Source organism: Lycorma delicatula, chromosome 7 (genome assembly GCF_047948215.1).
Source record: "Lycorma delicatula isolate Av1 chromosome 7, ASM4794821v1, whole genome shotgun sequence".
Taxonomy (NCBI): domain Eukaryota; kingdom Metazoa; phylum Arthropoda; class Insecta; order Hemiptera; family Fulgoridae; genus Lycorma; species Lycorma delicatula.
This window is the reverse complement of record NC_134461.1, coordinates 4,211,649-4,226,132: the sequence shown is the minus strand read 5'-3', so window position 1 is coordinate 4,226,132 and position 14,484 is coordinate 4,211,649. Positions and strand designations below refer to the sequence as shown.

The 14,484-nt window shown below is 32.8% G+C and overlaps 2 protein-coding genes across 6 annotated transcripts in view; one reads left to right on the top strand and one right to left on the bottom strand.

The window, feature by feature from the left end:
* The window catches only part of LOC142327685 (uncharacterized), a 102,263-nt gene that overhangs the window by 34,357 nt on the left and 53,422 nt on the right, over positions 1-14,484 (bottom strand). Inside the window, exon 1 of one of the 4 annotated variants that reach the window (XM_075370929.1) lies at positions 13,674-13,705. The exons of 2 other annotated variants lie outside the window; for them this stretch is intronic. The gene's annotated coding sequence lies outside the window, so the exon portion shown is untranslated. Of the gene's footprint in view, positions 1-106; positions 176-13,673; positions 13,706-14,484 lie in introns of those variants that run through there. One more of the 4 variants, XM_075370928.1, reaches the window with a different exon arrangement.
* Positions 3,067-14,484, top strand: part of LOC142327684 (uncharacterized) — a 118,008-nt gene continuing 106,590 nt past the window's right edge. For both annotated transcript variants that reach the window (XM_075370924.1, XM_075370923.1), the window contains exons 1-2: positions 3,067-3,228; positions 9,753-9,897. In XM_075370924.1, the coding sequence (XP_075227039.1) occupies positions 9,769-9,897 (129 nt within the window). In that variant the 5' untranslated portion in view covers positions 3,067-3,228; positions 9,753-9,768. The remainder of the gene's footprint in view (positions 3,229-9,752; positions 9,898-14,484) is intronic.

The window sequence follows — 14,484 nt, the reverse complement described above, 5'->3', positions numbered from 1 at the left end:
GAATAATGGACTGTATTATGAATAAAAATAATTACACACTGAATGATAAAATAATTACAACTAAATAGACTATATTTATAAGATTAACAATATTAAATTATATTACTATAATGCAGAGGCCGTACTGGCGTGCACGTATACTCTAAGACTGTCCAACTCAGAATAAATAGTATACAGAATGTTCTTAGCGCTGCCCATAGGCAGCGCTGAGTGTCTGAATTTAAACCATACACCTCATTTAACGCTGAATAATTTAATGAAAAAAATTATAATTCGATGAATAGACTCACACGTACTGTAAAACAACTACTATTAGCAGACCGTTGTTAGAATATATGTACGTATTTTCCTGTTGCGCGGTTATGACAAAACTCGTTATCATTTTTTATTTTTAGGCTACATTTCTGATCTTTTTAGAACCGTTTAAAAACACATAATCACATCTTCGAACTAGATCGAACGTGTTTTCTTTTCCGATAATTACAGGGTCGATACTTTCACAAGATTTCCCTCTTTAATGATTCGTTTTATGTTTTTAATGACTTAAAACATTTTAATCGTCTCTTCCATTTTATTTTTATTATACGCAGGAAAAATATTTCCTAATCGAGTTTATCGAAGACCGAAGAGGAGGTGACACGTGCCGCGAATGCCGCTATCGCGATGGTTGGTGAGCGGATGGCCTGCGATAAATCTCTATTTGTTTCAGTGGCGGGAAGGCGGCGACTGATGCCTTGATGGTCCGATCACGAGAGGCCGCCAAATATCTTGGAGTGTGGTTGGACCATAGGCGGTCATTCACTCGTCACGTCCAGGCGGTGAGTGAGAAAGCTGGTCAGACTGTCAAGAACTTGGTTAAGCTACTGTCGAACGTTGGAGGGCCACATAAACCGAAGAGGAGGCTGTACTCGCATGTGGCGAATTCAATTCTTCTTTATGACGTGCCAGTGTGGAAGAGAGCTATGGCGGTAGGGCGTAACAGAAGACTGTTGGAGGGAGTACAGCGCCGTATGGCTCTTAAGGTGGCATCGGCATACGACTCTGTCTCGACTGAGGCGGTGCTGGTGGTGACTGGAATGCCGCGACTACAGCAGCTGGTGGCGGCTCGTGCGCAAATTTATCAGGGTCTGTCTAAGAACGATACCGACACAACCGTCTACAGGGATCGGCAAGTCAGGTGGGATGCATCCACGAAAGGGAGGTGGACGCATCGTTTGATCGCGCACGTTTAGCCGTGAGCCGAGAGGAGGTTTGGCAAACTGGGATTCTGGCTGACACAATTCCTGACCGACCATGGGATCTTTCGTTCATACCCGTGTGGACGAAGATGAGCTGAAGGCCCCTTCTGTCCCAACGTCGAGAGTAAGACACGCCGGAACACGTGATATTCCAGTGCCCGCGGAGGGACGAGGAACGCCGCGACTGTACTGTCGTAACTGGACATCTCGAGGTGGGGACCGTCGTCGGAACGATGTTACGAAGTTTGGCGGACTTCGACACTGTGACGGGGTTTGTGTCGGGAGGAATACTGCGACTGAAATATCGGGAAGCGAGGGGGTGAGGGACAACTCCGTACGGAACTGCCGTTCGCCGTGCTTTCACGGGTGGACGGTGGTGATGAAGTGCGAGGATTCTCGAGCTCCTGAGCTAAAAGACTGAGTCCTGGCGGGCCGTCCCACCGGGGATGTCCCCGTTAGGGACGAAGCATAAAGGACCGAGTCCCGGTTGCTGGGTGATGGAGGCCGGGAACGGCATAGCCGGGCCTGGCGTTTCCCTCGTCTGGCAACTAGAGGCAAAGGCACCTCCCGGAACCGTGTTCATGCTTAATTGGGGGTCTGGTTCCGGGAGGTAAGGGGGAAAAACCCAGTTTATCGACTTTTCTGTACACGTAAGTAAATGTTTACGCTTTATTTAAAATTCAGTAAGAGAACGTTTGAATCTACTCCTGATTTGTCGACCCTGGATATCCCTTACTTGTTGTATGCTATGCCGCATTCCGTTTATGTAATTCGGATAAACATACGTTAATACCGTTCGGAAAGTCGTTTTGTTTTTTGTCTTACTATACAATGGTTAATCGTGCTGTTGTATAATGCCACAGCTTGCAGTTTTTTATAGCATCGATACTGTTTTATTAGTTTTTTGCTGTTATCTCATCCATTTCGGTTAAGCGGTACAGACACCGTGATGAGCGGTGTCTCTGCCAAAGAGTAGTTGACTTGATGAATCGGGGTTCTAAGTTCACAAACTGTTCTCATCTATGTTTTTCCAAAAAAATTATTTTGTATAATAAAAGAGACGTGGATTCGATAAAAAATATTAATGTTACCGATAACTTTACCGTGAAAGTTAGCGAAATTAAAAACAACACAAAAATTGTCTTACGGATCGCTAGCGATCGAATTGTTTTGGAGGTTGATCGGTACTGTATTTTATAAACTACTTGATTCTATTGAAGAAAGTTTATCAATACACACGCATTAAGCTTTAAAGTTTTAATTAAAAATAAAGAAAAAGTTAAGTGGAAATTATTTTAAGAGAATCTAATTTTAGTCGAGCAAGGATTTTTTACCATGTAAATTGCAAGTTGAAGCAAAGCGAATAAATTATAATCGATTAGAATTTAATTGGAAAAATCGATTAAAATTTTATTTTATTTGCCTTAAAAGATAGTAATTATTTTAAGAGAAGGTCGTGTGAAAATAATTTTAATTGAAAGTTAAGTGAGAATAATTTTTCACTTCAAATTTTCTTGTTATTCCAAATCGTCAATCGTCAATTTTACTATTTGTGTGTGTGTGTGTGTGTGTGTGTGTTTGGCGCCCTTATTGTTGTGTTATAATTCATGCATTCAATTTTAGCTGTTGGATTATAGTAATAAACTTACTACAGATATCAAGACAATAGTTTTATCTTAAAAGTGCTTTTTTTTTTTTTACAAAAGATCATGTGTTGCTGTACAAAATACTGCAACTATGAGCTAACCGTGATAAATATATTCTTATCATTTAATTACATTATAAACTGTATATAATTTTCACTTGCTAATCATCATTTTATTGTTATTCTTCGATTAATGAGCACTCAAAATGAAATGGAATATTATATCTGAAAATATTTTTTCTCTATTTAAATTATTTATAAGTTGTACAGAGAACAGCAATATTCATTTCGTTTTCGAAGTTTTATAAATCTATTTCAGCGATATTAACAGTTTTAAACGTAAATGTAAGTACAGTAAATTGATTTGCCTGTTCTTTAATACCTTTTTATAGATAATATATTAATAAAATTAATCGATTAAACGTTTTATAAGAATTCCTTTTTAAAATTATATGTTTTTTTACAATCGATTGAAATGTTCTTTTACAATATTTTTACTTCGTTTATATCGGTCGTGGTATTCTTTTTTCTCTTACAATCTCAGAATACTTCTGTGTGTATTTAAGTAAGGAATTTAATTTGATCGGTGAAAAAATGCCATGCCTTTATCGGAAATTGTACACAAGACTAGCCGATCTCACTACGATACGTTTGAAGTCGATTTAAAATACATTTTGTTTTATAAGTTTTCCTCCGATCGCTTTGCATTTTAAATTGACTTTTAAAAAAGGCGGTTCTCGGAACGACCGGCATTTTTTTCATATATAATTTTTCAAGCGTTATCTATCACAAAATGTACTGATTTTGATCAATTTTCTTTAATTTTGTAGGAAAAGTTACTCCGTGCGGCCTTATGTTAATTTTTTCTAGTTAACTTAAGTGAAATCGATTAAATAAAAAATTATATCGTGTATCAAGATGATTTGAGGATATTTTTCAATTTCTCGTCGTCATTTAGTATCGGATCGTTACGGCATAACGATTTATAGTGCGATTTCAGTTCGGTATTCAAATTATTTTCATAAAATCGTGAAACTGAATCGAAAACTTAGGGTTAAAAATGAATATATATTCTTTTATTCTAGGGAGATTTAACTCGTGCTCGATATCGCTCTTCATTTCTTTTCCAGAGGCGTTTTTTGTCTTCTGTTTTCTTTTATTACCCCGAATACGCGCGGGCATAATTTTTTTAAGTCTATTTATTAAATAAAAATAAATTTAAAAAATATAAAATAAACCTCGTAAAAAAAAATAAAATCGACTTAAAAAAAGTACTAAAAAAATAAATTTTACTTTTCCAATCCGTTAAATATTAAAACGAAGTAAGTGCGAAGTAAATATTAAAAGTAAAGTCGTTACTCATACTGTCTTAAAGATATCTGTATTACCGTGTGGTGTCGGTTACTGTCTGGTCTGATGCCGATTATTTCTGATACACGCAGTTAGTTGAACGTCTTCGATCGTAATTAAAGCGGTAATAAAGATATATATATATTCCAGTGAAGTTTATGGAATATCTTGTACAATTCGGTTTTCTTACTTTGGTCTTTCAGATCGCAAACCGGACACTGTGTAAAGAAGAATCTGATCGAAGTGTCGTATCGGTGTTTTCCAAGTTTATTACGGTGTCACTCGTATATATTAACAAAGAAAAAATTTAGTCGCCGTTGAAATCAGAAAAAATTGAAGGGATTAACGAGTAAGTTTATTTGATTATTGTCGTGAAACTCAAAATAATTACCGAATAAGTACGAGAACATATTTTAAGGAAAGACACACAGGCAAAACGTTTTTTCAGAAATTTAAATTACCAGAAAACATTTCTTTTCGGTTTCTAGATTCGTATAATACTCGCAGACAAATCTTTTTTGAGATGCGCTAAAAATCTGACGAACTTGCTAAACATTTTTTTTAGTATTAAAATTTTACGAAATCCGTTTATATTGTGTAGATTTTATTACTCTATTATAATATTAGGTTCTATTTTTTTGTACTTGTTACTAAAATATTCCGGCTGATCGGCACGTAACAATATACAATATATATATGACCGATCTTCGTGGCGGAGCGGTAGCGTCTCGGCCTTTCATTCGGAAGTTTCGGGTTCGAATCCCGATCGGGCAAGGCATTTTTCACACGCTACAAATTTCCGTTCGGGCTAACGACCGTAGCAATCGATCGCATAATTAGAAGAAAAGAAAGAACATTATACAGATCGCGTCAGGTGTGGTTAGTTACGTTATTCCACGGATAATTTAAAGGAACTGCCACAGCATATATATATATATTATACATAAGAAACGGGTATATCTTATATTAAATAATAATTTATAAAAAAGGGCGTATCTCGAAAACGGTGCGTCCTAGGCCACTTTTAACGCGATTTTGAAAGGTTTAATAGTTTTCCATCACCCGGAACGATATGTCCTAGTCCCGTGCATCTAGGTCCAGCCGTTCTCGAGATACTAGCGCGAGCGAAATTCGCATATATCAATTCACCTCAAACCTACTTTTCGTCATCAATTTTTCAATAAATCTACTTCTTCGTCTTATAAATTTAAGAAAAACTACGATGAGGTTCTGCATCGATCGGTCATCATTACTTTCAGCGAAAACGGGGTAAAAATATCTGATTCTTTATTGTATAGTTCCCTCAGATTTGCGAGACTACAATAATTTCATATAAAGCCGCAAAATACGGTAAATTTATCGATCAAACAGCTTCTACATCACAATTCACCATAGACTGCCTATGACGTCGGGGAATTCCCTATAGCAGCTGTTAATCGTTCATAATTAGTTGTTTATTTTTACATATATTGATTTAGATAGATATTACAATAGCATTGATCTTTAATCTCTACTTAATTTAAATTACAGTTTCTCTACGCATGCGCAATAGCATATTAATCGATTTATGTTACAAACAAATAAAAGATAACTATTCATATGGTATTTTCACCGATTTTAAGCTAATTATAAATACAAATACGGGTTTTTTTACGCTACAAAATTATATCGAATTGGTGATAATCGTTTAAAGTAAGGTATTGTAATAAAAATAATTTTACAATAATAAAGCCGACCCTCGGATTCGAGGATGGGCTTTTTATGAGGTTAAAGGTGATAATAAAGATGAAACAACTAAAATTATTACTGGTACCTATGTTTATGAGAAATTATTACTTATTTACATTCCACATACAAAAGGAATTTAAAAAAAAAAAAAATGATGGTGGGGTTCGAACCACTAACCAACCAACGAGTTCCACGGCTAATTGTCGCCTTAACCCGATCAGCTACCCCTAAAATATGACGAGTTGCGTGGAAATTATATTAATAAGTTGCATGTTATCTTTTACGTATAATGAATGTTAACGGCATATTATACAATCGTTCCTTACTTATATTAGATGTGTTTTTATGTCGGTTCTAATTACTCGGGACCAAGTAAGCAAAAAAAGAATTTAACAAAACCTTTTTAAAAAAGTCATTGCGGAAAAAATAAAACTTTTGTAATTTCAGCTAGATCTTATTTTATTATTTTTTCAATCGCAATGTAATTATACGATATTGTTATAATTTTACATTTGATTCGTTACCTAAATATGGAACATCAATACCCTTATATCCAGATATAAAGATCTTTAGATCGATTAATTTCATTCAAATCTGATCGTTTAAATATATAAAAAAAAATAATTTTTATTCAAATACATTATCGGTTACAGCGGATCGATGTTAAAATGTTAAGTACAGTCTAATATCGGTTAGAATCTGTAAACAATAAACTATCCGGTATTGATAATGTTATAACGTCTTCGCAAAATTTATTTGTTTTTTAATTACAAGTTTTTTGTAACATAATTTGTTTTCTAGCGTCTTTTATTTCGACTTTTCTGTGTTTTTTAGAGATTATATTTCTATATTTATATTTATCTGTATCTACTGATTTGTATTTATTAAATTTAAAAAAAAAACGTACCGTTATATAAACCTTTTGTTTTTGTATAATTATACGATACGCTATTATTTGAATAAAAACGATTAAATTGCACATCTAAAAACGATATAAATTTACTATAATACTGTCGTTCGGAAGACATAAATTTTTACGATATCTATGATATACTTGAAGTCTTTCGTTCCATTATCGAGATGTTTCTCGTTAATTTAAAGGTGAAATTCATTTTCTTGACTCTTTCTGTGACGCTCGTTTTTCTAAAACGTTAGGGTTTACGATTTCACCGAAGTATTTAAATTTTGGAGTTTCTTTGGATTTCTCGATTTTCGTCTATTTTGATTTTGGTTTCTTTATTTTCTTTATGTTTTGTGAACCGTTGCGTTTTTTCGAAGGAGATTTGTAATCCCGTTTTATTTGCGCGTTCATTTTTGTATTTTAGTTTGCGCTTCTTGATCGTTTTTAGCGAAGATGACAATACCGTCTGCAAATGCTAGCAGTAGTGTTTATATTTTAGTATTTTAGGTTCTTTGTTTTTAATAAATAGGGTGTTTGCGATGTTTATTTATTCAAGTTCTTTGCTCCGTTCTCCGGTCACTTTTTCCAGCGCACAATCGAACAAGATCTGGACAGTCCATCTCCTTGTCTCACTCGTGCGTTTTGATTTCAAAAGGATCGGAAACTTAGCCCGTAAACTTAAATTCTAATTAATAATAATTATAATATATTTACATTTTTTCTGATATTCCCTTTCTTATAAAGAATATTCATACGTATTTATAAAACCTAATTGTGTGATGTGATTTCGATGTACATAATTATTTTTTTGTAATAATCTGTTGTTAATAGAATAGTTTCAAAATTAAAAAAAAATATATATATATATATATTATTTATTAGAAAGAGTGTAATCGTGATGTTTATAAAAAATAATCAACTAAATTTGAAAATATTTAGTATGTCAATAGATATAATGGTTTTTTAATTAAATAATAATGAAATCTTTCATCTTAGTACTGCGATTTTCACAGGTTTATGTTTATTTAAAACAAAGAATTATAATTTTTATTTAATTTATTAGACTGTAACTGTTTTGTTTGTAACTGTGATTTATGCAAGTACTTACCGGTTCGAAGAAATGCCTTTTGGAATGCGGTGAAAAGTTGTAGTTATCGAGTATTAATTCTACTTAATTGACTCGAGCTTAAAAAAAGGATCAGATGATTTTAGATTTTAATTTTAATTCCATAATATTTGCACAAGCAGCTAAGTTATACTTTGTAGCTGTTAAATTAATTTTCCGTAATTGAACTTGTAATATAATATAAAATAAAAATACAGTTTAAGCTTCAAAATGTAACGTATAGTTTTCTTGAGATGCTTTAACTGAATCGCGGTATCGTTTCAAATCCTGGTGGCGGCAAACGTCAGCATATCTGTCTTGGAATACGTATAAAAACGTGAAACCGATTACAGATGAAATTTTATAATCTTTACTAATATTGTGAAATTTTTGGGCGCATTTTATTATTTTTTATAACTTATATCTTTCAAAATAATCATCGTTGTAACCGGTTTGTCGATAAATAAATGTCGTTAGATGATAATGCAACGACCTAATTGGATTTGCTGCCGAAAAGATCAAACTGTATTTTTTCATTTTGAAACGTAGTAATCAACAATAAGCTTGTTATCAGGGTGTTAAATATTTATTACACCTGCATATTCTTCTATTCTAAGATGCGATATTATATCTTGAATCTAATTGAAAAAGTCCAAATACAGTCAGAAAAATAAACCGTCAGATGTGCGTTTAGCGACTTGTAAATCGATTGTCTATAAAGTGAAAATTCTGAGATTTCCTTCTGTTTACGTTTATGAACGTGAAGAATACGATAAAAGATTAAAAGAAAAACAAAAAAAGAACTATCATCTCTTATTTTAAAAAAAAGGGTAACATTTACATATACTGAAACAGTCGATATTTAATTTTCGTGTTATACAGTATAACATGAAACCCATCAGAGCCCGTCGGTTTTTATTTTTAACAAATAAACTAACAGTCTAAAAGACTATCTGCTTATCTCCTTTTACAGAAACAATGTAATAGGTTATGTCTTTGTTACGTTTTTTATATAATAGTTACTATTTTGATAAACTTATATTTTTTGCGTTCTTTCTTAAATATCTACTCGAATATACATTCAAATATTTACCGATTAACATCTTTAAAACTTTATTTTATCGTCTATGTTCGGTTTTCATTTGTCATTTCTGGATAATCACCTTGTTATTATCTTACAAAATTATTATTTTTCTCCTCTCCTCTTTTTGTTTATAATTTTACGTATCAAAATGACGTTTTCATTTAGTTTTTCCCGCGGTTTTTCTTTATCCTTACAGATATTCCTATTTGTTATTTGCGGAATAGTCCGCTTACTTTTCCTGAAAAAATTTATATAATGCGTGGCTACAGTACGATGACGTAATAAGAGGAGAGTTAACGAGAGTAGATCAATGATCAATCGGTGTAATTCATAATAAGAAAGCTGTTCGGTTAGAATATATTGTAACAAAAGAATGGCTGAAGAACGGTAGTAGAAGGTGGAAAAGAATAAATCTATAGTCAATTTAAGAAGAAATGGGAGATCTATCGGGTTTTTTAAATTTTAGCTGAGCAATAGAGAAGAATAGAGATGAACACGGTGCAAGTTTCCGTGAGGGCAGATAACTATTTGTCGATTATAATGTTGATGATATAATCTCATTAAGTACAATATTATTTAGTAAGAGAGTCAGTATGTTTATTAATTTTTAGTAGGTAAATTTTTTTTTGTAAAAACATAAAAAATGATGAAATGTTTTACGATTTTCTTTTCATTTACTTATTTGGCTGCTTTATTTTTAGACAAAACTCCATCGATATGGTTATTATTACACCAGAAGTCGATATGACCGGGTACGACCGAATCGGTTGTTTACACGAAATGTTTGTAAAACAAGCTGAGCGATCGTCAGCTGCAATCGCTGTTGTTACTGCCGATAATGAACAGGTAAGTAGCGCTTTTTGTTTTTCAACATTATATTCGTATTTAAATGATAAAAATGTATTTATTAGCAACGTTAGTACAGCTTATTCGCTTATAAGCGTGTTCTTTGATTATAATGAATTATAAAATAAAAACGCGTGCGATTTTGTACAGAAAAATATTCCAAGATTTCTAACCGTGACCGTGATATTACGCTGTATAATCTGAGATCTCCAAAAATGAAATTTTCTAAAAACGATAAATTTTTGAAAAAGGAAAGTAACATCAAATGCACTAGAATACTTCTTTTGAATTTCACTGTCTGTCTCTCACTCTCTCTCTCTCTCTCTCTCTCTCTCTCTGTGTGTTTACACTTACACATTTATACATCATTCATGATGTTGTATTTTTTTATTTTGACAAATTTTCTTTCTTTTTTTTTTTTAATAAAGTTTTTTTTAAATAGTAATTCAGTATTGTATTAATATAATCTAACTAGGCGTTTCTAAAGCGCTGCAAAATTAATTTCATTCATCATAAAATAAAAATGCGATAAAATTGGGAGAGTGAATCTACATCCCTAAAAGGATAAATATACGTTTGAAGATACGTTTGAAGTCTCTTTGACTTTATTTTTGTAATGCAGATGATAAAGTAAAACACATAAAGACCTGAGTGGATTAAGGATAATCTTGATGTAGAACAATTCATTGTCCATTGGAAAATAAATCTTTACCTTTTAGTATATTATATGTGTGCTTTATATATATATATATATATTATATTATCGATATATATTATATACATATGTATCGATCAAAATATTTCATTAACCTATAAAAGATCAACAATTAATTGAAGTATATTACTTTTTTTTTTTTTTTTAACCTCCGGGGCCGCAGTTAAGCATTACTGTACAGAGGATGAGATGAATGATTTGTAGCGTGTGTGAAAAATTCCATGCCTGACCGGGATTCGAACCCGGGACCTCCGGGTGAAAGTGTATTACAGTTTCTGCATATCACTACTGTATGATAAATACATGAAATAAATAATAAATAAATGTACGAATCCATTTGGTATCGTTGAATGTAATATTAAAGAATCATAGTAACAAAGTTTTGGTATTTTAATTGATAATATCAATTAAAATTGATAACTGAATTAAAATTGAGGGTAGCTTTGTCAAGTCATATTATTACTGAATGAGACCACTCTTTAAATGATATTTCTTTAGCGGTTAAGAAGATTCTACAGGTTACCTCTTGCCAAAATTTAAAGTTCCAGATGAAATTACTCGCTTAATGGCTTCAGCTGTTAACACTTAATAGCTTTTAACAGTGATATTCGGTAACGTACTTAAATCACCAAAGTCGATAAAGCCGGTGTCTCACCAAAATGTATAGTAGATTTACAAATATTTCTGTAGTCGTAATGCCGCTGTGAGATTTTTTAGCCAAAATGATCTCTCCACAAAATATGCGGCTTAATCGCAGATTACATCTTAAGTATACCTTATAGAGTACCTCTTAAGGGTTGTAGATCCGTCTGTGATTCACTGTTAAGACACCTACTAGGCCGCTTGTTGTCAGATTAATTCACGATACTGTGACGCGGAGAAAATCATTTGTTATGCTGGATTATATTAATAAATTATTTCATGAAGACTTTGATTCACGGTCGGATTTACTCTGTAATATCTGAAATCAATCCGTAAATCCAAAATGCTTTTATCTAGATATCATGAGCAAAATTAATCGAATTACTGTTTACTCAGTTTACTCAGTTTCAGTAGAATTAAAAGTTTTAAATATTTTAAATATTAGGGCTACTACAGGGATTCTGTACCCGCAAATAAATAAAACTCTGAAAAAAAAAGAGTTTCATCCAAATATTTCATCGAGACCGGCAGTAAAACTAGTGCAAAATAAGAAGAAAGGATTTTTTTCTTAAAAATTATACTTTTATTACCGTTTTAATAAAAAAAAACGTGAATTATTAAATTTTTTACAGAAAGAAAAATTAAGAAATTATGCCACCGCTACCCAAATTTAGTACCCAGAAAGTGTACCCTTCCTACTATATGACATTACTATAAGAAAAGATTTTTTAATGAAATTTTTTACGTTTAAACGTTTTATCAAATATTCTATTCTCTAACATCCTTACAACATACAGAATGATGTCGCGTTTGTCGTTTAATATTTTTATTATTTTATCTAGTAGAACCAAAACAATATTTACACGAGGCGTTGTTTTACATCAGAAAAGAAGGAGTAGATTAATTTGTTAATTTACACATCTTTCCTTATAGCCGTAATACGCGTGAAAGACTGAAGTAAAAGCGGAACCGGTCGCCGTCGCTTTCTCTGAAAGTAATGTTGTCCTCTCTGTATACATTGCCTCTGTCTTGAAGGTATCGCTCGTACGATTAAATAGTACTTGGGTTTTGGTCGCACCGGTACGCGACCGAACGTTGCGTTCGGTTCGGTGAAGAAGGCGTAACAGGAAATCGTCTAGCTCAGCGCTTTTTCAAGTAAGCCTGGCACGGGACGGGTCGTTATTTTTGAGAAACGCTTTTCCGTTTTAAGGAGCGACTCGTGTCGAATCATTGCTTCTACCGAGCTTCCGTTTTTTTTGTTCAAATCAAGATGACGGTTTTTTTTTTTGTAAAAAAATTATAATTCATATTACTTTCCCGTCTAGCGTTATAGCAGAGCTACAGCTTTAGAAGGGAAAATATTGTAGTCGGTCCGATTTGGACACATGTAGTTTTTACCGGATCTTTAGGGTTTGAAAGAAACCCAAAAAATCCAAAAACGGATGGAAATTTTCCGGATATTAACGTTCGTATGTACGCGTGTGTGTGATCGGTGTCACCTTGTAAATCACCTTATATCTCCAGAACTATTCGACCGAATTTGACCAGACTTGGTCAGATTACTTCTATATATCGGTATTGATGCCGCTAAATTTTCAATTTAAAGGTTCAAGGGGGTGAGACTGTTGAGCAAGGTCACCCTCAGTATCTGTAGATTTCGCCTAATTAAAGTAATATTTTTCTTAGGCGCATTTGTTAACGATTAAAAAATAATATTTCCTAAAAACTTTTTTTTGCAAAATCGCCTACCTAAAAAAACGCTCTAAATAAACCGGGGGCTAAGCGGGTATACTGCGTCAATAGTACCCCCTCTCATTACAAAGAGCGCTAGTGTAGCACTGACATACAGCTGCTCTAGTCGCCGGCTATGTCGTGACATCACAGGTGAGCGGTAGAATTAAATAAATTAATAATGTAAAAAATTAATTAAAAGTGACCGTCACACCCGCGTGAATGAATACGGTATGCGCGCGCGCTTTTGTTAGAATCATCGAATTTAATAAACAGAAAATATTATATTTAAATGAAACGATAAATATTTTTAATTAAGTTGCGTGTAAGCCGTGCATCAGAAAAAAGCCGCGTGATAGGAAAGCCCTGCATCTGTATTGTCAGCTTTTCTTTTTTATTAAAACGGTAATAAAAGTAACATTTTTAAGGAAAAAATTACTTTGCTTACTTTGTATCGATCTTTAGTCTCGGTCGATAAAATGTAGCGTGCAACATACGTTTATTAATAAGTTAAAAAGAACTTATAAAACTGAATATTTTTAATAAAAATATCAAGCACGATAACTCACATCTGTCGTTTCAAGAGTTATGTATAGAAACAAATATACATGAATGTAATGATACCGAATAGTATTTCCTAACGTAAAACATTTACGTAATAATATATACTTAAACTAAAAATACTTACTTAAAGATCTAACTTAAAAAGCCGTAACAGGTCGATAGCGCAGTTTTTCTATTAATGCGGTAATAAGTACGTCTGATATATCACTGGAATAGGTACTACGTTTATAATAAAGTTGACCTTGCTCCGTTCAGACGACCTACATCGGCCTCCAGATAACTTTCTCTTTAGTTAATTTTGTTTTGTTTAAAACTTAAGAGTTCTTCGACCCGTAGAACATTCTGTTTAGAAATTTTTAACCTATTTCGCAAAAGGATGGATTTTTTTCTATTCGACTTGTACGCGTTTTCTTTTGCTTTATGCGATTCAAGATTAGCGTTTTAATAAACGTACGTATTCCGATAATAAGAAAGTTCTTGTAGTTCTTCGGTCCGATCCGAAATCTTCCGGACAACTTAAATGGAAATAGGATCTTCGAAAAGAAAAATTACGGCCTTTGTAGACGATTTAGAAATATTTTTTGTCTTTATTGACGCGGTTCAATTTGGAACGTTTGGAACACAATAATTTGAAATGTTTACACAAATTTTAAGTTCCGTTAAATTTTGTATTCGATTCGAGAAGCGGGTACTATCATATCTAAATTAATTAATTTGTAAATTTTATTTAATTTTTTTTTAATCGGTTTAACTGTTAAGCACCGAATTACGTCAAAGCATTTCTGTGCGTGACATCTTAATGCGGTATGTTTTAGGTCTTTTTATTAATTTAAGTGTAATACAGTTAAACGTATTTTTTTTATTAAAGCGCGAGATTTAATGAAAATGTTTTCACGTTACACATGGATTCAATGGATTCACACAGATTATTATTT